This window comes from Sceloporus occidentalis, unplaced genomic scaffold, assembly GCF_023333645.1.
Source record: "Sceloporus occidentalis isolate IW3139 unplaced genomic scaffold, rSceOcc1.0.p SCAF_3, whole genome shotgun sequence".
Taxonomy (NCBI): Eukaryota; Metazoa; Chordata; class Lepidosauria; order Squamata; family Phrynosomatidae; genus Sceloporus; species Sceloporus occidentalis.
Window position 1 is genome coordinate 40,600,057 of NW_028316983.1, and position 23,976 is coordinate 40,624,032.

Genomic DNA, 23,976 nt, shown 5'->3' on the forward strand with positions numbered 1-23,976 from the left:
GATGTGAATAATGCAAATTTGTGCAGGAAAATGAAGAACAATTAACTGTCAATGCGAATGTGTAAAAATCCACATCTGTGTGCATAATACCTTTACAGGTAGATTAGCTCTTTGCTTCTAATCTTCTTGAGTTTTCCAATCAAAGTGAAAATGGCAGCATTCTTTAATGGAGGCTCTGGGATGTGTGATCTGGGATGTGTGATCTTGCTGTATCGGGCCAGAATAATTTGTCTATTATTTAGGGCAAGGAGGATAAACAAAAACATGAAATTAAGTTGAGAGTCTACCTAAAAGTGTTTGTATACTCGCTCAGCCTCAGATGATGGCAATGGCAAACCCTCTCTGAAGAATCCTGACAAGAAAACCTTATGATAGGATCACCTTAGGACCACCATAAGTTGGAAATGATTTGAAGGCACACCATCACTGCCACAACACGAAAACAATGTGTATGTGAATATAAAATTAGGAAATGCAGTAAGTACAAAAATGGCCATGTTTTGATATTTCTGATCTCTACAGAGTGCAAGGCGCCAGTACATGTCTGGAGCTGATAATGTGGCCCATAAAAGAAGCCAAGAAAACTGTAGAATTAGTATGTGGGCCACAGTCTAATTGTCCATTTGAGTGATGAATTTACAAAACATGAAGAATACGGCATGTTTTTAAAAATCCTGCCTTAGATTTTTAGCTTTTTAACCAGAGCATCAAACACAAAGCAGAACAGGTATGAGTACCTTGAATGCTCTCTTAAATTATGTATCGTCATTCTCTGTGCCCTTTTAAATCCAACATCGAGCCAGCGTGGCATAGTGGTTTTAGTGTTGGAGTATGATTCTGGAGGCCAGGGTTTAATTCTCAGCTTTGTCATGAAACTCCTCTGAACAAAGCTTGTCAAGAAAACCCCATGATAGATTTGCCTTGGGATTGCCATAAATAAGAAATAACCTGAAGCCACAGCACAGTCACACACATCTGACACCTTTCTTCTTTGTTTGATTTCCAGGTGGCCGAGAAAATAAAATGCCCATCCTGATTTCCAAGATCTTTAAAGGGTTGGCTGCAGATCAGACAGAAGCACTCTTTGTAGGGGATGCCATTCTTTCGGTCAATGGTGCTGACCTCTCTGATGCTACACATGATGAGGCTGTCCAAGCTCTGAAGAAGACTGGCAAGGAGGTGGTATTGGAAGGTAAGAAAATCACATGGCAAATAACTGAGGTGTGATGGATACTGACACCTTCATTTCTGATGCTTCACTGCTTTAAAAGTACTGTAACTATTTTGGCCTAGTACTCCTAGCAGGATTTTCTATTCAGTTCTATTTCAGTGCAGTACACATGCAAATTGTGCTACTAGTTTCTCCTTCCTCTTATTTCCAAAAATGGAGAGGTCCCCTAATCCTATGGTGGTTAATAAATGGTAATGAATACAATTTAAATCAGGGCTAGATATGTACCAAGGACAAAGGGCCATTTTCTTCTCTTTCTGATCCAGCCGCCTCCCTGAGTCTCAACCCACTCTACCCCAAACTGGGAGTAATGTTCTAAGAACTAGAAATAATTTTAGAGTGATTTGGATGACAACTTTCTGCTCTGTGGGGTTGGGGCCCCCAAAGTAGCGGGGAAATGATTATAGTGTTTAGATCGAGGGAAAATAGTACCACTCTATTTTGTTTTGGTCAGACCTCATCTGGAATACTGTGTCCATTTCTGGTCACCACAATTCAAAAAGGATGTTGTCAAGCTGGAGCGTGTCCAGAGGAGGGCAACCAAAATGGTGAAAGGTCTGGAAACTATGCCCTATGAGGAGGGACTTAGGGAGCTTGGTATGTTAATCGGGAGAAGTGAGCGTTAAGAGGTGATATGACAGCCCTGTTTAAGTATTTGAAAAGGTGTCATATTGAGTTTGGAGCTAGCTTGTTTACTGCTGCTCCAGAGAATAGGACCCAGAGCAATTTAAACTATAGTAAAAGGGATTTCACCTATGCAGAGTATTTTATTACAATCAGATCCGACAAGCAAAAATCTATCCATTATTAAGTAAGATGAATGGAAGATCAGACTTCTTTCTTCTGGAAGATAAATGCCTGAATGTCACTCTTGTAGTTGCTAAATTTTTCCCTGAGGCAGCTAGGATCAGTACTCACTATGTATAAAGGGACAGTTAGAGTTAGAATTAGAGTTTGACTTAGAGTTAGGCCCGGTACAGACGGGCAAAAAGGGCTGTCCTGTGAGCAGGGTGAGGGCTGAGCATCCCCACGCTCAAAGCCCTCACCGCGCTGCCCGTGTGCCATCATGTCACACTCCTGTCCATACGGAGCACACAATGATGTCTGTGCAGCGCAGTGCCCAAACAGCACTGTGCTGCATGAATGTTAGCATGATGCGCGGGTGCGCCAATGGCGCCCCACGCGCAGCCTAAAAAGAACCTGTCAGGGAGTGGGTTCTTTTTAGGCCTCCTGGAGGCCGTGGTGTTTGGTTGCTGAGGTCTCCATCTGGGGCAGAAAGGGGTGGCATCTCACTGCCCCTTTCTGCCACTCTGTCCAGCCCCTTAGTTAGAGTTATATTGAGCAAATTCCTCTCCTCTTGTTTTACTGTGGGGAATTTTGAGAACTTGTATATCTTGACTGAACTTGTATGAATGTCTAGATTTTGGATCTAATAAATTATGACTGACTGATTTCACCTCAACATTAGGAAGAACATTCTGAGAGTAAGAGTTATTTGACAGTGAAACATGTTCCCTTGGAGTATAGTTGAGTCTCCTTCTTTGGATGTTTTTAAACAAAGGCTGGATGGTCTTTCCTGCATGGCAGGGGGTTGGGCTGGATGACCTTTGTGGTCTCTTCCAACTCTATGATTCTATGGTAAATTGCATCTCCTAGAGTAATTTGTCAGGTAAAAATTACATTAAATATTTATTTGAGGACTTTGGAGGTATTGGAACCTCAGGGCTGCACAGTTCCACCCTATTTTGAATCATTATGATACAGTGAGAGATGAATACTCTGCTGCTTAAAATGTGCTAGTTGTTTTGCTTCTTTCCACCTCAAACCACAAGGCTGTATAATAGCCTTTATCAACCTGGTGCTGGCCAGATGTTTTGGACTACAACTCCCAGAAATCCTCACTTTCTCCATGCTGTTCGAGGCTGATGAAAACTGGATATTGTTCCTGGATGTATTTTCTTCTGTTTTTTTTTTTTTTTTTTTTTTGGTACTAAGTAGTTTTTTGTGTTATTTGAATACAAAAGGCATCAGGGAGAACTTAGCTTTTTATATTGAATAGTCTGTGTTGGCAGTTCTCCAGAAGCCTGAGGAATGGGTTTAATTTGCCTGCAGATGAGCATACTGATTCCTGATAAAAATACACAAATGCTTGTGCTTGTCCCATCTGCTCACCCTTAGAGCTAGAAATTTATGCTTCTGTCTCTCCTAACAGATTAATTATAGGTGTCTTCTGTATCATTGCCCCCCTCACCCCTTACAGTACAAATCTGCCAACTCAGCATCTTTGCAAGAAAGAGAAAGAATAACTATAGGCTTTGTCTCTTAAATACAAAATAGTGTGCCATATTTAAGTCTGGAATCTCTTGCCCACCACAGATATATTTCTCTCCTCTGTTTAGTAATGATTTGGCTCTAGGAGCCATAGTCTTGCTGACTGACAGTATACACGATTACCGACTGGCGCAGCTTGTTGCTTTTAATGAGTCTTGTTTTGAAAGCCAAGCCAGCACAGTGTAGTGGTTTGAGTGTTGGACTACAGCCTGGGTCTGAATCCCCACTTCGCCATGGAAACCCACTGGGTGACTTTGAGTAAGTCATAGGCCCAGAGGAGGTCAAAAACAACTCCTCCTCTGAACAAACGGTGTCAAGAAAACCCTATGATGCGTTCACTTCAGGGTCGCCATAAATCAGAACAACTTGAAGGCACAATATCAACAAGGTCCAGCATCCTGGCTGCTAGGGATGTAGCTACGGTGGGTGGGTCGGGGGGAATAGGGATGAGGGTGTTTCTCTCCTAAAGAAGAATCCCCACAATTAAATTTTCTTTTAGTCCTGAAATTTTTAGCATTGCAGAGAGTGAGATATTGAAAATTATTCATACCTAGAACTCTTTCGTTTGTTGTGTTCACCTTCCCTTGGAAATTTTGCCTCTCCCTTTTCTTTGGAGGACTAAATGCTTAACTGAAGTTTTAAGTTACTGCAATGTTAGAAATTTGGGGATTGGGGAATAATTTTATTGGGGAGCAGAATTCTTCTTTGGGGATTCAAACACACTCATTTTGCCTCCTCCCATAGCTGCACTCCTGCATGCTTCTGTTCTTTACTCTCAAGTAACCAGAAGATAAACCTCTTAGTTAGTAATCAGGCAGGCAGCAATCATTCAGTAATGGCAAAATATGTTGCATTACATGTGGTCAGAACATATGGGACTGTCCTGAAGTGTTTTACTGATCAGTGGGTGTGTAGTTGGCTACAGGAGAGAGAGGGAAGCTTTTGAGTTTAATGATGCCTGTATTTTTCTCAGGTAAATTAATCTGTTTTTTCTGTTAAACAAGAGGATGAATTTGTTGTTGTCTTGGTTTCTTTCCCATCCTCTTGAGGGAGAACCAGGTGGGTTGTAGATCATATTCAGGGGAGATGTGAGTTGCTGCAAGCAGCTAGAAAGAACAGAAAAGTAAAATCCTGTGTTTGGTAGAGTATCTGGGTCACAGCTTCTCCACCCCCCTTGTTCTATCAGCCCATTTATACACTGCCTGTCTTTCCCTTTATACACTCTATACTGTATCTTTTTAAAGGGACTTGGTTTAAATGTTGGATATCTGAAAGAAATGCATGGAGAGACTAGAAACTCACAAGCATCCTTTGGGTTTGAAATGGGTTGAATGTTTGTCAACACTTGGTTTGAGTGCTTTAAGAAACCATGAACCTTTTCCAAGTGCTTTGTTCACAGAATGCTCAATATAGCTTTCTTTTCACCTGCAATCAAAAGCTCACCCAGAAAGCTTGGCTGCAGTAACGGAAGTGGTAGCCAGTGTTCCATAAATTGGTTGGAAATAGTACTCTTTTTTTTTTTAACATTACAGCTCTTAAAACCCCCCATGCAGTATAATCACTGCTGTGGCCTTGCTGGGAGGGGATGCAGTAAGTTGCAGTTCAAAAATATTTTTTTCTTAATTCTAGATTCAAATACCCACAGAATGTCCTTTGCTAAAGGGGAATGGACTTGGGACTACAAATCTTGACATTCCTCATGAAAAGACAACATCATGAGTTGTGCCAAACCCATCAGGCTGACACCATTGCCTCGAACTGTCTTGGGACTAAGTCTCACAATAACATCACCATCAGAAGATTTAGAATGAGATCTTGTGTAATTCTCATACTAGATCTTGGGTGTAATCTTGTGGGATTATATATGGGCTTGCAAGCATGGCTGGCAGCATTGGGGGCGAGTAAGGAGTGCCAAACAAGGCTGGGCCTCTCCTGTTGAAGATATGAAAGCAAAGATTGGACATTGGCATAAGTTAAATTGTGGAGAAGGAAACCTGGGATGGCCAGATGGATGGAAAACCAGTGCAGTCTGGTCAAATTCAGGTTATCTCGCCTCCAGCGGACCATTTGGACACATCCCACAGATTGGCTACAGCAAGGTGTTATAGATGTTTACTAGATCTCCACAGTTTGATGTCCTGCTTGACCATTTGCTGGTCTGGAAGCCATCAGGCCCTGGGAGGAAGATATTAGTTATAAATGTAGCCGTTTTAAATTGTTGTATTTGTATTAAAGTTGTGGTCATTCCATTTAACCATAACATGGTGTCCAGCCTCTCTGTCTTAGTGCAATTATCATGAACAGTATAGTTTCTTCAGTGGGGTGGCTGGGATTGATAGTCCCTTCCCTGTCATGAGTGGATGCTGCCCCCTTGCCATTCACCTGTGTCCTGCAACCCTGAATACTGCTAAATGGATACTTCTAAATGGCAGTGGTGGGTGCATGTGGATTAAGTGGTGTACGGTGATGCTCAGCCTCAGCAGTAGCTATGATGTCTCCTGCATATGTGAGGAAAAGCCAGGTTGAGTGCCTATAAACTATAAACAGATGGGAATGCAAACCAGAACTCAAGTCTTTTCCTGGACAGCAGCTTGTGAGGAGGTGTTGTTCCAGGGCTGGTCGCTTGCAAAAAAAAAAAAAAAGATACTCGCCCAGGTGATATACAGTCTCCTGGCACTACACAACCTGCCATCCCAAGGCCCTGTGTTGTTTCAAAAGTATTATTAATTGCATGTATTTTTCTTCATTTTTTCAGACAAGCTATAGAATCATTAACTCATTTGTCCTTGCTGCTGCATGTGAAGAATGTTGTTAAAGTTCCTGTTCTGCAGACTAGGGACAGCAATAATTTCTGTTGCACAGAGCACAGGACTTGCAGAGAGGAGGCTGAGAGCTGTTTGAAACTTAAAAGGAGGTGCTCGCCATATTATCTCTTAAAATTTAGACTTAGTTTCTCTTCTACTGTGCATCATATTAATAAGTCTTAATTCTAAATCCTCTCTCTTTTTTATTTATGGTGTTTCTTACAGTACTTTATGGGAGAGGGGTTAGTTTATTGTTGCCATGGTAGCCCTTCATTTGTTCTTGTTTTAAATTTTGATACTCATTTGTTTCAATGTAGAAACATCTACATTTTGAAAAGGGGGGAAATGTGGTTATTCAGTAAATCTCCTGTTTAATTGGGGTGTGTATCTTGACCACCCAGGTAAGGAGAGCCACTGTTTGGGAGAACAGAATAATGTGGCTTTAAATCCTCCATGGCTGTGAAGGGCATGGAGTGCCTGGTCTAATTTTACTCATTTCTGAGTCTAACGTCGCTCACAGGACTCCTGTTAGGATAATATGTGATGGTGATGTGTGGACATAGAGACACTGTACATTGCCTTACATGTCTTGGAGAAATGATAGGCATGAAAAAGGCATAGTTCCATCAATAGACTGGTAATTTAATATGCCATATAGAATTATAACAAATCTTAAATCAGGGATGGAGAAGCTGTGGCCCTCCAGATATTGTCTGGGAATTATGAGCATTATAATCCAATAACACCTGGAGGGCCACAGATTTTTCTTATCCAACTTAGACAATAATGCATTTTGACATCACTTTAAGTGCTATGATACCATTCTACAGAATCCTGGGATTTGTAATTTTGTGAGGCACCAGCACTTTGATGGAGGAAGCTAAGGACCTTGTAAAACTACAAATTCAAAAATTCCATAGGATGAAGCTACAGCACTTAAAGTGGTGTCAAACTGCATTATTTCTGCAGTGTACCTGCACCCTCAGACAAAGAAATTTGCCTCTGTCCAGTGGTGATTATTTTGCCCAGTAACAAAATAATTATTCCATCATAAACCTGTAGAGGAAAGTCCCCACTTTTGTGCTGAAAGTGAAGAGCCAGTGTGGTGTAGGAGTCCAATTGTCGGGTGAGGACTCTGAAAGACCAGTGTTCAAATCCCTACTCAGGTCATGAAAACTCACTGAATGACCTCGGGCAAGTCATACTCTTCCAGCTTTAAAGGAAGACAATGGCAAATCTCCTCTAAATAATTCTTTCGAAGAAAATCCTTTGATAGGGTTGCCGTAACTTAGATTTGGCCTGAAGGCACATAACCACAAATTGTGCTGTTACAAGTTTGACTGCTCTGGGTATTGTAAATACGCAAATGGTGAATATCTGAGGCTTGAATGAAAGAAAAATAATTGTTCTTTGACAGCTCTGAATATCTCTGAGGTCTTTGAAATGCAATCCCCCTCAGAATCTGGAAATATGATTCCTTTCTAGCTATTCACTGGTAGCTAATCTGGGCAGAGTAACAGTTTGAAACTAGTTGTGCTGTTTAAATTAGAAATTCAGAACATTTTTGCATTGTCAGGCTTTTTCAAATTAATGAGGTTTGGGTGCTGTGTGACTGAGATTTTAAGATTTGTATAGAGTTTTTAATACATTTTAATATTTTAAATGTTTAATGTTTTAAACTTTCTAAATAGTTTAATTGTTTTTCAAACTTTGTATTCATGCTTTTTAACATTTTTGTACTGCTTTTATTTTTGTATTGTTTTAAAATTAGTTGTTATCTGATTTGTGTCCTTATATCAAGAGAAAGGTGGGAAATAAATAAATATAATGGGCAGAGAGAATGGAGTTTCAGCTGCCACTGCTATGCTTCAGTTTTAGCTTTGGATTTCTGGTTGCCAGACAAGCATTCAGGAATAGCCTAAAGAAAAGTGACACTTTTGTGCCTTCGGATAGGGTTGCTGTGCTGGGAGATGTGATAGATTATGTGGAAAATATTTAAGCCAGTAAGAATTGCCATGACCTATCTTGTCCAACAGATCACCTGCTTCAATAGTCAGCCAGGTGGCCTTAGGATGTTCACTGTAGAGAATGGAGGGTGTGGCCCTTTTTTCTCCAGCCTCTGGTATTTACTGAGTGGAATTGTTATCAAGTCATCTTGGCAACCCTGTGGATGAGAGACTTCCATGTTTCCCTATCAACAAAAGCTCTGCTCAGGTCTTACAGACTGATATCCATGACTTCCTTGATGGAGTTTATCCATCTGTAATGCCCTCTTCCTATTTTCATATTGCCTTCTATCTTTCCACACATTATTGTCTTTTCTAGTGAGGCATGTCTTCTCATGATACATCCAAAGTACAACAGCATCAGTTTAGTCATCTTGGCTTCTAAGGAGGGTTCAGGCTTGATTTGATCTAGGATGTATTTGGGTTTTTTTGGCTATCTGCAGAATTCTTCTCTAGCATCACATTTCAAATGAGTTCATTTTCTTCTTGTTAGTTTTTTCATCATCCATCCTTCAAATGGATCATTCTGACTTTTAATTCAATTATAGATCTTTGCTCTTGAGGATTTTGCCTAATTTTGTCATAGCTGCCCTTTTGACTCCTAGTTTTCTTCTGATTTCTTGGCTACAGTTTCCATTTTGATTAATGACTAAGCCAAGGTATAGAAAATTCTTGAACTATTTCGGTGTCTTCTTTATTTACTTTAAAATTGTGTCACTTTATGCAAGTCATCTGTGGCCATTATTTTTGTTCTTTTCCTAATGTTCAACTGTAAATGCCTTAGCACTTTTTTCCTTGACTTTCTTCAGTAATAATTTCAAGGTTCTTTTTATTTTCTGCTAGTACCGTAATGTGGTATCATCTGCATATCTTAAATTGGTGATATTGAATTTCCATGCCTCCCTCCTCCAAGTCTAATCTTGTTTATCTTTAATATGTTCAGCAAACAAGCTAAGCAAATAAAGTGATAAATACATCCTTGCCTAACCCCCTTGCCTGTTGGAAACCAGTCAGTTTCTCTGTATTCTGTCCTGAATGTAGCCTCTTCTCCTGAGTAAGGTTACACATTAGAACAATCAAATGTTGTGGCACATCTATTTCTTTATGTGTGATAGTTTTTCTATAATCTACCAAATTAAAGGCTTTGCAATATTCTAGGAAGTACAGGCTGATTTTCTTCTGAAATTCTTTGAAATGCACCATTATTCATCATATGTTTGCAGTATGATCGCTGGTGCTTCTTCCTTCTTGAACCCATCTTAGACATGTGGCATTTCTCGCTCCATGTATGATAAAATTCTTTGTTGTAGAATTTTGGAACCCTTTGCTAGTCATACAGGATCCCCATTTTTGGTTTACATTTTCTTTTGATTTCTCAGATCTTGTGGAAGCAGTCTTTAGTCTATTTTTGTTGTTGTGATCTGAAAAGCCACAGCTACTTTGCATATGATTGCTCTGTTTTGCATATGATTAATATGCATTACATCTCACTTCTGGGCATATAATGAGCCAGAATCGTCTGGTGGCGCTATCTGAGTGCATTCCCAAGTGTTTGTTTATTAATTAAAGCTTAAGCAAGGAGGCATCTGATACCTTTTTGTGCAAGCAGTTCCCTGGTTGGTGGAACTACACCCCACTGCCCCCCCCCCATGAGCTAAGTTGGTGACTGTTTGACTCAGAAAGAAGTTCTGGAAGCTCCCATCTAGCTCTGAATAATGCTTCCATCCCCTCTCCTTTTACCTCACTACTCATTAGCTTGAGATCTAGTATAAATATGCTGGTAGAACATGTGGCTCCACCAGCGTTATACTGGATCTTGGCTAAGGTATTTTATTTCCATTCGATGATATAGAGCAGGGGTAGGCAACCTGTGGCCCGCGGGCCGGATGCGGCCCGGGAAGGCCTTGGGACTGGCCCCAGCCTAGTCCTGCCACCGATTGCCGCCGGGGCCTTGGGGGGCAATTGTCTATAGAAGCCTCAGAAACATGCATTTATACTAACATTTTTTAAAAAATCAGCAATTTTTTTTTGTGTGTCCTCCATTTTTTTAAAAAAAGTGTCTTCCATTTGAAAATTTTGTCCTACATTTGTCCTGGTTTATTTATATATTTAATTTTTTAAAAAATATATATTTAATTATTTATTTTTTGGCTTCGGCCCCCCCAGTTGTCTGAGGGACAGCAACCCGGCCCCCGGCTCAAAAAGGTTGCCTACCCCTGATATAGAGTGTTCCTTTATATTTTACTAGACTTGTTTAGAATGTTCTCCAATGGGAGAGAACTTGAGTAAGCCCTGGAAGTCTTAGGTGGGTTACAGACCGCCATAAAGTACGCACTCTGCGTGTACTAGGGTTAGGAAGGGTCTTACCTTCCTCACGGCCCTTCTTCCTAGTACGTGCGGAGCGCGTCCTTAATGGCAGCACCCGTCCACATGGGTGCCACCATTTTGACGTCTTGGACGCATAGCGTCCAGACGTGTCGCAGCGGAAGTGACGCCGCGAGGGCGCGCTTCGCCCCTCACGGCACCACTTCCACGTTTTGAAAAGGAGCGCCATTTCGGCGCTCCTTTTTCACTGTGCCGGGAAGCCTCGCAGTCTGGCCGCTGGGGCTTCCCTCCGCAGCGAATGGCGGCAGCGGGAAAACAGCTGCTTGAGGGCAGTCTGTAACCCACCTCAGACAAGATGATATATAGTCATCCCTTCTGATTTGCAGGGGATCAGTTCTGCACCTCCCTCCCCCCAGAATTGGAAATATTGTGGACATTCAAGCCCCATTGGTTGTAATGGTGGTGCACTTCTGTATGTGCACCACAGGCGTACACACTATTTTGTCCCTCCTCATTTGCCATCCACAAAAGATCAAAACTGCAGACCCTAAGTCCGCGAACTGGGAGGGGTGAGTGTACATGGGTTCCTTCCCTGAATTTTTCTTAGTTCTTCCACTATCCTCCACCCAACTGCTCTTTCAATAACATCATTGCTACTGGGAGGTCTAATTTCTTACCCAGTTGAAAGCAATCTTTGATCAATAAAAATTTGTATAGGATTTAAGTCAGCCTCCTCCAACCTGGTACCCTTTAGATTTGTTAGATTACATTTGCCATTATCCCCAGCCAGTACAGCCAGTGGAAAGGCTGACTTGAGAAATAACTTTGAAGGAAAGAAAGGTGCTACCTTTGTTCTTTATACAATGAATGTTTGTTTTTATACTATTAATGGAAGAGGCATTTCCTCTTTTGTGAGGGTGAAAGACAGAATGTCCCTTCTAGATTGTAAGCCTGAGGGCAGGGAACCGTCTAACTAAAAGATTGTATGTACAGCACTGTGTAAATTTACAGCGCTATATAAATAAAGGTTAATAATAATAATAATAATAATAATAATTATTATTATTATTATTATTCTAGGATGTTTACGTGTCATCTGCAGTTTGCCCTGTTAAATGAGGCGGAGGTTTTAAAATGATTTTTTAAAAATCTATTTTTTCATTAAAACTTGATGTCCTACTCACTCCTCCAACTAATCTTTCATTCTCTGGAATAACAGAAGAACTGGTGTGTCTCAACAGGGACCACACAATATCAAGAGGCTGTATATTGCCTGTACCCCTTTCCTGTTTTTCTAAATCAGTGTGATTTTGCCTGTGTTTTAAATTAAGAATCAAGTGTTATCTTCAGGTCCTTTGGGGTTAGTCCCAAATAAAACACACTAACGTAATCATTGTAACAGTGCTGCGTATGTGCTGGTAGATACTTGAATGCTATCTATTCCAAGAGAGCAAAAACCACAAAGCACATGAAACAGTATCTTTTAAAAAACTGAGCCAGGCAGCATTGCTGGGGGAAGAAAAGAAGAATCAGCATTAACCAGCTAACTTTATGCTTCATGGCACTGAAAAACAGCAGGCATGACAGCTGAGTCAACAACAACGCAAAGAAACTTGTCTTTCTAATTTTTGCTCAAACACCCAACTCGCCAATTTTATTTTTAATGTTTCCCCACCCAGCATTTTAAGTTCTAGTTATCCCAGAGCTCCTGCTTTACTTGCAACTATTCATGTTATTCCCTGTTTCAGGGCTGGGGAATTGGTGGGCCTCCTTGGACTGCAGCTGCTATGAATAACTGATTGGTTTTACAGCTGAGCCTTATTATTCATGGGCTTGCCTTCAGTGGATCTTAGCATCTGCGGACAGCAAGCCCTGTTGTCCCAAATGGCGGCATATGCATGTTGCTGTCATGCCCAGCCTGGCTGAGGACTCAGGGGAGGACTGAGCTTCAGCCTCAGCCTGGTCCTAGCTCTGCCCTGACAGCTCCAGCAGAGGCTGTGGCTTTAAAAGACAATCAGAAGCCAAACCTCCCAGCAGCAGGGCCTTCTAATACTGTGGACATAGAGGAGGAGAATGAGCATATACCTACCTTTAGCCAGGCATGCCTCCAGTGTTCGAGGAGGCTTTATGAAAAATGCCAGCTTATCAAGACCACCTATCAAGACTAGTGAGGGCTGATAATAAAAGGCTGGGAAGGACACCAGGGCTTTCATCAGAAGCTATCTGAGTTCTCTGGAGAAAGCATCCTGTGTCCTGACTTGGTATTGATTTCTTGACTTAAAACTTTTGACTACAGACTGACCTGACCACGCTACTTTTCTGGAACCCTTGACCTGGACTGTCTGACTTTGCTCTTGGCTTGACCCTGTGGCTTATACTCAAACTGATTCCTGACTACATTTGTAAGTCTGCCTTTCAAAACCTATCTGGTTCCACGAACCAGATGTGTAGAGTATTTTTGTTTTGGACTTGTTATCAGCTGTTGGCTGCTATCCCAGCCAGTGGAATATGTGCACGTCGCACCACCATTAGGTATAACGGGACTTGAGGTGCCATGTTTCTTGGTATCTGGGGGGGGGGGGCTGGAATGGCTCCCCCGTGGATACCAAGGTCCAACTGTATTTTCATTTATTTAAATCTATATGCCACCTTTCTCCACACACAGGACCCATGATGGTTTACAAAGTAAAAATTAAAAACACAAGTGATCATATTTTTTAAAATCACTTAAAAATGTAAAAATAAAGTTAAAAATAGAACACACACACACCACCACCATTAGATGGTTATTTAAATGTTTACATGTTAAAACGTCTGGAAGAGATTGGTCTTTAGTGCTGTTTTAAACCTGGATAGTGCATCCAGCTTTCATATCTTTTCTGGAAGATCATTCTACAATTTGGATGCTGCTGAAGAAAAAACCCTCTGCTTAACAATTGCCAGCCTAGTCCTGAGTGTATGGGGTGGATTATATGTGAGAAGGCGATCGTGTAGGTAATCTTGACCCATACCATGTTTGGCTTTTAAAGGCAACAATCAACAGTTTGTACCTTGCTTAGAAACTAACTGCCAGCCGGATTTTAATATAGTTGTAATAGTCACTCCTAGATGGACCAGTAAGCAATCTGGTTGCCATGTTTTGCACTAACTGAAGTTTCTAAACTTGGTACAGAGGTAGCCCAATGTACAGCGAATTGCAGAAGTCCAGCCTTGAGGTTACCAACAGCTACATTACCATCTTTAGGTCCTTCAACTCGAGGAAAGGGCAGAGTTGGCATATGTTCTTGGTTAAATATAAGCTGATACAGTGTTTCCTGTTTAGAAGCGTCATCTCACACAGTAACCTTTCCTACTCTAGTAGCAGTTACTTGGGAGAGCAGACCTTCAGTGGAGGGAGAATGATTAGTTCAAGGAGAAGCACACATTTGTTTTGAATACCCATAAAGGCCTCAAAAGAAATGGCAAGCACAGGAGTGTGTGCACATTCCTGCTAGATATCTAAGGTCCAAAATATACTGTAGAAATAATTCAATTTGAGACTGCTTTAACTGCCCTGGCTCAATGCTAGGGAATTTTGGGAACTGTAGTTTTGTGAGATATTTAGCCTTCTCTGTGAGAGAACTCTGGTGCCACAATAATCTACAATTACCATGATTCCCCAGCACTGAGCCAGGCCAGTTAAAGCAGTCTCAAACTGCATTATTTCTGCAGTGTGTTTTGGACCTGTTAGGTGTTCTGAAAAATAACTGATTTGTAGTATATTCTAGATTAGATATGGGCAGATTTTAGGCTTGTGAAACCTACAGCTACTGTCTTCTGTCTGGAGCCAGGTGCGAAGCAATGGTTTAGGATGAAGAGCATGTAATTGAGGAACAGGCTGTCTCAGAACTCATGCCTAGCCAAGGTTTTTTCTTTCTTTCAGTATTAGAAATGGGACTTGTCAACATATCTTTGTGCCCACACATTCTTGACTTCCCCTGAAAGACCTATTTGATTTCAGCAACCCAGTTGTAAGGGAAGAAAGGCATTTTGTCATTGCTATTCAATCTTTGAGTGCTGGAACCTCTTAGCCATCTACTGCAAATTGTCTAGAAATCTGAAAAGGTTGCCTTGGGTCCCATCCTGGGAGAAAGGCAGCATATAAAGAAAGCAAATAAATAAATAAAGCTATGAGTAGATACTATCTACCTTATGTCTATATCTGTTCTTGGTTTTGCTACATACATTCCCATCCTTGTGTACTTTCCCCACTCTGCAACCTATTTCCTTGCCTTTGCACTCTTTCCATCAGACTCTCTGTTGAGTCCAATCTGATTTTAGCTGTGCTCAGCCATTTCTGTTTCCTCTCCCACCCTCTTTTCTCCTTTCTCTTTCTTCTCCAACAGCCCACAGAACCACACATCATTGTATGGAATGTGCTGCTCTTCCCTTACTAATCATGTTCAGTTTCATAACCTCAAGGAAAATACAAAACCCTTTCTATTCAATCTTGTGGACATTGTGTCTTGAAGCTGCTGGCTGGGTACAACACTTCCTTTGTTCCTCTTTCTTAGAAGAAAATACTTGTCTCTTAGAGTCTGAAACTTTGAAAAAGTTGGTTTCTGGTCCATCAGCTTGAAACTTAACCATTTGTGGTTGACTTGTATTAAACAGCTAAATTTGTTATTTGAGAAGGTCCAGTAGACACCACATTAGATCTCTTGTGTATATAGACTTCAGTGGCTACTAGGGAAGTGCCTTTTAAAAGGTCTAAACCAACTCCTGGAGGTTAGGGATTTATCAAAGGGTAGAACTAGAGGTAGTATGTCACTGCTGGATGACTATCTGCTTAGTAGAAGAATCTGGTAGTAGTGAGAAGAGGATGGGTATCTCCGTTGCAATCCCCTGAGTACCCAAAAACCTTGGTACAGTTTTATAGGCTAGACATGATATCTATTGTCTGCTTTGCAAATTATCTCTAATTGGCTAAAAACAAAACCAGTGAAAGCTAGTCCTGATAGGCAGAGATGAAGAAACAAGAGGTGCTCGAGACTCTATAAAAGCAGATCTGTAAGAGAGACATGTTTTTACACTGCTTTGGGCTTCAGAGAGAGAGAGAGAGAGAGAGAGAGAGAGAGAGAGAGAATCTACTCTAGAGATTAAATAGGCTATGTTAAATATGTATTTCTTATCTGGTTGGATAAATGCCTGTTAGAAAATTTGTAAGAGATGCCTCTATTTTGATATATATAAGAAGGCATAGAGATGATGAGAAAAATTCTCCAAAGGGGGCATATCTTGGACAACAGAACAAGATCAGCAGGAAAAAAAGACACTGTCACATAAAGGGATGGGGAAGTAATCCTGTTTCACTAGAAGACTGTGAAACTTCCAAAGCTGGTCTCTGAATTGGTTCTAGAGCTGTAGGGGATATGGGAAGGGAAAGATATTTTGCAATATGAAGTGTTTTGGATTTAGTTTCCGATGTTACAATGTGAAACATGAAGTGTCTGCTCTGTGCCTTTTTCTCCATCTCTCTTGAAATATCCAGGTTAACCTAACACCTTGTCATGTCATATATAACATGATATCATGTGGAAAAGAGGAAAGAAAATTATAAAATCATTAGACTTCTCAAAAGGTGCCATGTTTTAAAGGCACTGAAATGAAGCCAGAGTTATGCCAGTTGGGCCTCTAAAAGGTATGACATTCCCTGTCTCAGATGCCACAAGGGAGAAAGGCACTTGTTGCTAGGATTAGGCCTTTAGTTAATAATGGCTTCAGCAACTTATTTATTTATGTTTATTTATTAAACTATTTGTATCCTGCCCCCTAGCTATCTTAAGTACTCTGAGTGGCAAACAATAAAATCAAGACAATCCCATCAAACAATATGAGCAATAGAAGGATTTTAATAAACAATTTAATAAGTTAAAACATGACAAATTAAAACCCGTTAAAACATTTTAAAACAATTCAATACTTTGCACATGTATTGATCTAGATACAATCAGTTAGGCTTCAAAGGCTTTTATAAACCATGTTTTAATTTGGCACCAGAATGACAGCAACATAGGTGCCAATCAGGCCTCTAAGGGGAGGGTATTCTATAAGTAAGGTGCTACAACAGAGAAGGTGTTCTCCCACTTCCTCCACAACCATCTTGTCCTTGCTGATGGGTGTCAGAGAGGGTCCCCTCCAACAGATCTCAGATTGGCATATGTAGGGAGAAGTGCTTCTTCAAATACTGAGGTCCCAAGCGATTTAGGATTTTAAATGACTTCACCACCATCTTGAATTCAGACCAGAAGTGCATTGGCAACCAGTGCAATTCTTTGAAAATTTGTGTTCTGTGGTTTCTGTCAGGGCTGTGGAGTTGGATCGCCAGACTTTCAACTCCAGCTTCTTCGTAAACGGCATATACAGAGAGATTAGTAATAACAAAATTTACTATTGTAAAATGATAGCACAAGGCATTCTATCAGCACTATTCCATAAGGACACTTAGACTGATAGAACATAAAATATATTTATTTGATTAACATTTCTGAATTTCTAAATTCCAATGAAAGTAAATATGTAACAAACCAGGCATTTAATATCATATGGTTTTATTTTGAAAACTAGAGTCAGAGTTGGTACATTTCTGCCAACCCCCACTTCACCGAAAATTCCTTCCAACTCCATGACTCCAATTCCACTGCCCTAGAATTTGTATGAAGTTCTTCTCAACAGTCTCACACTCTCATTTTACACTAGCTTCAGTTTTCTAGTCATCTTCAAGGGCAGCTCCTTGTTGAGTGCATTGCAGTAGTCTAATCAGAAAAGTAACAATATATGGACTGCTGTGGCTAAGTTATCCATCTTCCAGAAAAAACTGGAACTGACACATTGGTTGAAGTTGACACCAGGTACTCCCAAGCCATGGAGTCCATCTGCATCTCCAGTAACAAAGATGGATCTTAGAGTTCTACCACCTGCTATACACTCTTGCTGCCTTGCGGAGTGCAACCCCATTTAGGGGGTTGGATAAGGGACAGAGTGCTATCATTCTGCTTTGGCATCTTATGGAAATAAAGAAGCTTAGTGTTGTTCTTTTAATGGACTGAGTCTAAATTGAGAAGAAACCATCAGCTCTCATTATTTATAGAGCATCATCAATGTATATGGCACTTAAAAAAATAAAAATAAAACAGATATCCTGGCCAAAGGTATACAATCTCCTAAAATCTCCTGCAGTCAAAAGCTGTAGTTTTCTGGAGTGTTGCATAAAGCAGCATATTTTGGGTGTGTGCATTTTATTTATTTCACTTGGCAGGGCTCACTGGTCAAAAGCTTAAGCTCAGCAATATTTCCCCCCTTTTCAAATACTTCCAGCTGTGTAATTTTGGTAGGAATGACCAATGTATGATCCTTGGAAAAAGCTGAATGAAAAGAGATTGGTGACAAAGGAGAGTGAGGAAAAGAAGGTAAGATATGTGGTGAGGAATCAATAGCAAGACTGTTGCAGTCTAATCCAGGGTGAAGCAAAATGCAACTTTCCCCTGAATCTTAAAACTGAACTGTATAGACTGGTAGGGTTTCCAGTTGAAGTAAGGTCACCATTTCTGTTTTTGTAGCTTCTTCAACTAACTATGTAGTGTTTCCAGCTTCACTATATTCTTCATATTCTTATTTACATACAGTTCTGGGTATAATATGGATGGATGTTACAGATAACTGTCTGGTACATACAGAGAGCCAGCAAAGTGTAGTGGTTTGAGCACTGGACTGTGACTTTGGAGACTAGGTTCAGTTCCCAGCTCTGCCATGAAACCCACTGAGTGACCTTGGGCAAGTCACATGCTCTCAGCCTCAGGGTAAGGCAATGGCTTCTGAACAATCCTTGCCAAGGTGAAACCCCGTGATAGGCTTGCCTAAGGATCTCCATAAGTTGGAAACAACTTGAAGGCACATAACAACAACAAACATCCAGATAGGCAGCTGATACCATTCTGATTCATTGCTCTCCCTTTGCAGTAGAGGCAGGAATCATGTGGCTATCCAGATATTGTTGGACTAGAACTCTCATCAGCCAATGTTGCTAATGATGAGGAATGCTAGGAATTTCACTTCCAACAGTGATGTACATTGTGTACAAGTATGTTCATTTCTCAGTATGAGCCATCTAGCTAGTGAGAAGGACACATAGCCTGGAACATTTCACAGATTGAACATGCGTGGCCAAGAAACATCAAACTGCAGTCAAGATGGAAAAATAATGAGATAAGGTAGGAGAGATAGCAATCAGGTTGCTTTTGCCTGTGCATAGTGTGAAGGGCAAGATTCTGCCTTCTCCACTCTGCTCTCCCCTGCTGAGTTTATTTGATTACAAACTATTTTTGGACTTTGAACTCACTTCTCAGTAATTGAAGTAAGCTAAGGACAAAGGGGGGAAGTGGGAGGAGGAGAGAGAAACTGGAACATTTTAAGTGCATATGAAAAAGTGGGAAAACAGAAGATTAATTGGGACTGTCCCTACTAAATTGGGACAGTTAGAGAGTATAAGGACATAGCCATTGTTTTTTGTGGGTTTTTCAGGCTATGTGGCCATGTTGTAGAAGAGTTTTTCCTGACATTTTGCCAGCATCTGTGGCTGGCATCTTTAGAGAATGCTGGCATGGATGAGAGTTGTGTGTGTGTGTGTGAGCACACGCGCGTGTGTGTGCGCGTGTGTGTGCGTGCGCACACACACACACACACACACACCCACACATATACTGTGACCCTGTGTAGGGAGGAGTGATTTCCATGTTAATCTGTGTATTGTTCTGTTGTTGATGGCAAGGCCTCAGGGTTGGAGGATATGCAAAGAGGATTAGTGTCTGTTTAATTTGTGATCATTGTCTGTTGGGAAAACTCTTGACTCTGGGTGGTTTCCCATTTGCATTTGCATAGTCCTGATTTTGTTGTTTTTCAGGACTGGTAGCCAAACTTTGTTCACTTTAAGGGTTTCTTCTTTCCTTTTGAATTTGTGGATCTCAGTGGCTTCCCTGTGCATTCTGACCTGATAGTTGTTGGCATACTCCAGAATTTCAGTGTTCTGTGCCCAGGAAGGCCAAGATGGTTTATAACTGCTGATTTTTTCTGCCTTTTTCTGGAAGAGACTCCTGAATTCCTGTTCTTCTGGTCTTAAAAAAAAAATCCCCAAACAAAAGAATTTAGCCTAATTCTGTAGAGTGGAAATATCTTATTTTATGTCAAAAATATCAACAGGAGGAGGAGAGGAGAAGAAATGGCAGAGCTTTCGGCTCTCTTGTCTAGTTCTTGGCAAGAAAGAAAATGGGAAAATACAAGGATCACACCACAGCAAGCCATTGCAGCTCAGCAGAGACCTGTTGATTATGAAGTAGTGGTGGAGATCTAAAGCTGAATAGAAAAATAATGGTAAAACACTCCCCCTCTTTCAATTGCATATGCTCTCTTGCCTCTTAAAAGAAACTGCAGTTTCAAAGCTTGTTGTTTGTAGAAGAAACAATTGTAGGAGCTTCCTGTTCCTTTGGGCTGGAGAGGTTTGATAACAGCTGTGTTGTTCTATGCATGTGGAATGAAGTGGCCATGCAACAGGAAATGCTTACATGGCAAACAGTGGAGAAAGGTGGAGCATCTCCAACAATATCATCCCCTCACTCATTGAACAGTCCTCTCCCCATGGCCCTCATTTTCACATGTTCTTGTTGAAAATTAGACAGAAATGTTACAAAGCTTTTCTACTCATGTGAGATATTTCTGCCAAGAAAAGCAACAGAAGAAGCATTTGGAAAGTAAGGAAGAAATGATGGATCTTATTCCATTGCCCTGATCTGGATGGAGAGATTATGTCTAAGAGGTAACTCCAGTGGGGAAGCAGTCTGGAAGTTATCTATAGATATATACACAGAGACACACTGGAAACAGGATAGTCAAAGCACTGATTTTGACCTATAAAGCCCTATACAACTCAGGTCCAGGTTATTTGAAGGTTTCTCCCTAATAATAATAATAATAATAATAATAATAATAATGTTTATTTATATACCGCTTTTCCAAATTAGATCAAAGTGGTGTACAACAGGAAGTACAATACAAAGTCAAAATAAAACATAACAGGCCTCTCTCCCCCTCAAGATGGTGGTCAGAAGGAGGGCTCTTAGTCTTTCAGGCCAGGCCTCTCTCCCTCTCAAGATGGTGGTCGGAAGGAGGGCTCTTAGTCTTTCAGGCCAGGCCTCTCTCCCTCTCAAGATGGTGGTCGGAAGGAGGGCTTTTTCTTCTTTCAGGCAGGCAGTTGGAGCTAGCCTGCCTCTCTCCCCCCAAGATGGTGGCTGAAGGTAGGGCATGTCTTCTTTCAGGCAAGCAGTTGGAGCTAGCCTGCCTCTCTCCCCCCAAGATGGTGGCTGAAGGGAGGGCATGTCTTCTTTCAGGCAAGCAGTTGGAGCTAGCCTGCCTCTCTCCCCCCAAGATGGTGGCTGAAGGGAGGGCTTGTCTTCTTTCAGGCAAGCAGTTGGAGCTAGCCTGCCTCTCTCCCCCCAAGATGAACTAAGCCCATGCTTTGAGATCTGCTGGGGAGGTCCTTCTTGAATTGTCAGATCTGGCCATGGTGACACATGCCTTAGTTGCATGCTGGAGCAACATGTGACTGGAAGCTATAGTCAGATTGCTAATGGGTTGGCAACAGGGATTACACAACTCCCTTTTTGAGATGGAATCTGCGCCACTGGCTACCAGTCTGTTTCATCACAATTCAAAGTGATGGTTGTGATCTTTAAAGCCCTGCATGGCTCAGGTCCAGGTTATCTGAAGGAATGTATTCTCCCTTATGAAGCAGCCCATGTTTTGATATCTGCTGCAGTGCCCTTCTCTCCATCCCATCACCTTCACTGGTACATCTAGTGGGAACATAGGAGAGGGCCTTCTCAGTGGCTGCTTGCAGGCTCTACAACTCCTTCACTAGAGAATAGCAATAGTGGAAGCATTTACGTACCGCTTAATACAGAACTCAGTAGCCCCTAAGAGTGAATTTGTAAACATTTCCAGTGAATGGGAGGGCATCTCCAAAGAGATAAGTAGTGCTAATGTACGGCTTACCATACCTTTCAAAACTCAAAATAAAACTACAGTTTTTGCAGTGTTTTTTTGTGAAATCTAAAGTGGATTCTCATCTGACCAGGCATCTGTCTTTTTCTTACATAGTTTTAAAAAGTGAAACCAGTACATTTACAAACAGTATGTTAATATTCAGAAGATTTTTAATCCAGAATATTGTTAAAAACAAAAAAAATAGATAGACTTATGTTTGAATGTGTATGTGCTGTCTGTCTTCTTTCTAGCTATCTGTATAGTACGATAGAATGTCTAGAGTGTTGCACCTGGAAGAATCAGGTTCTGATCTACACTGAGCCATGAAACTCACTGAGTGATTTCTCATTCAGTCTGACCTACCTCACAGGATTGTTGTGAGATTTAAGTGGAGTGGAGAGACATGTACTATATATCACTTTATGAAAGGTAGGATATAAATGTAACAAATAAATAAAGAAATATTAAGGCTAATGGCATATGGAGGAGATAATGGAGACAATGATAGCCAGTGTGATATAGTGGTTTGGACTATGACTCTGAAGCCCAGGGTTCGAATCCACTGTCAACCATGGAAACCAACTGAATGTATCATGCAGTTCTTTGGGCAAGTAACTAAATCTTAGCAAAACCTAATTTACAAAGCTGTTGTGAATATAAAGTGGAATTTGTAGGAATTAATAACTGGAACTTACAACTCCTTGCAAAAAGACTGTTGTAAAGAAAATCTGGTTTACTAATCACATCACCACCACCACCATTTCTGTTCCATATCGTTGTAAAGAAAAACTAATGTCAAATATGGCTTTTAATATGTTTTTAAATCATTTCTAGAACCTCAGAAAAAACAAGCATGTGTTAACTCTTGCATTCACTGATTAAACTTTGTCCTCATCACTTGATCCATGAAAATGAAGCTTTTTAGAAGACTGATCTGCAAATGAAAGCTTGCAACTATATCTTTCAGTCATTTCTGCACTGTCAAATTTGACATTACCCCATCAGTGTAATCTACAGTGATCTGAAATGCCTTATTTCTTCACTTGAATTATCCTAAACAGTTCAGTTTTGTGGGGTTAAATTCAAAAGCTCTGGTGGTATAAGCCTACTATGGCTTATATCTTCTCAAACCACCCATATTTATTTCTCAGGAATCTGGAAACATATTTAAATTTAATCAGGTAAAAAACAAATAATCAAACCCTATATTTTATATGTTGGCAGATTACAGGCATTATGGGGTGGTGGAAATCAATCTTGATATAAATGATCATTCATTCAAATGACAAAAAGGATGCTATTTAGAACTGTTTCCCATGGCATGGATTTATACCATAAATGGTTTGAATATGTGAAATTGATCATACATAGCTAATGTTTGTGTTTCAGAGAGAGAGGGAGGTATGAAACTGCATTCGCTTTGCAGTGGATCAGCAGCCATAGTCCAACAATCAAGCTAATAAAATGTGCTGGTTCCAAAGTTGTTACTGTGCACAGTTAGCTTCTAGATCCAGAATGAGAGGCTTTAGGCCAAGGCTATGATACCTTGGGCAAGTCTCACTCAGTCTCATAGGAGGGCAAAAACAATCTCCTCTGAAGAAATCTTGTTAGGAAAACCCCATGATAGGTTTGCTTTAGGGTCACCATAAGTTGGAAATGACGTGAAGGCACACAACAGCAGCGTCAGGCAACAGGAACCTTTGACTTGTGGGCTGCTTTCAGCGCATTGGGATTCTCCATTTGTCCTGCCAACATCCTCCCCAGATGCAACCCATCAGACACCAAAAGCTCTTATCTCTAATAAACATGTGATTGGTAATAAGAGCTTTCCCCTTCTCTACAGTGAGAAAGAGAGTTTTTCTCAGATTTCAAGAGGGAAAAGCTCCTTCTTTGATCATTAACTAATCATAAATAAATATTTCTGTGTTTTGAACTGAGAAAGGGAGCCTGAAAAAATCCAATCATCTGATTTGGTGTAAGAAAGTAAAGTAGTGACATTCATTTTGAGATGGCCATAGCCATTCTGGTATTCTACTCCTGGCAGACTTTCCTGGTGGATGTCTGACCTTCAGACTCAAATTTGTTTCCACCTCTGTACTTCTTCTTCTTCTTCTTTTTAAATTAAGCAATTGACATTTATTTTCAGGTTTATGGTACAAAAGATAGTACCGTAGAAGTCAATTCATTAATACTAGCTTGAAAAACA

The 23,976-nt window shown here is 40.7% G+C and overlaps 1 protein-coding gene across 1 annotated transcript in view; it reads left to right on the forward strand.

Moving 5' to 3' along the window:
- SNTA1 (syntrophin alpha 1) overlaps positions 1 to 23,976 on the forward strand; it is a 108,505-nt gene that overhangs the window by 6,800 nt on the left and 77,729 nt on the right. Inside the window, exon 2 of the mRNA XM_089514101.1 lies at positions 1,007 to 1,192. Within this exon, the coding sequence (XP_089370227.1) occupies positions 1,007 to 1,192 (186 nt within the window). The remainder of the gene's footprint in view (positions 1 to 1,006; positions 1,193 to 23,976) is intronic.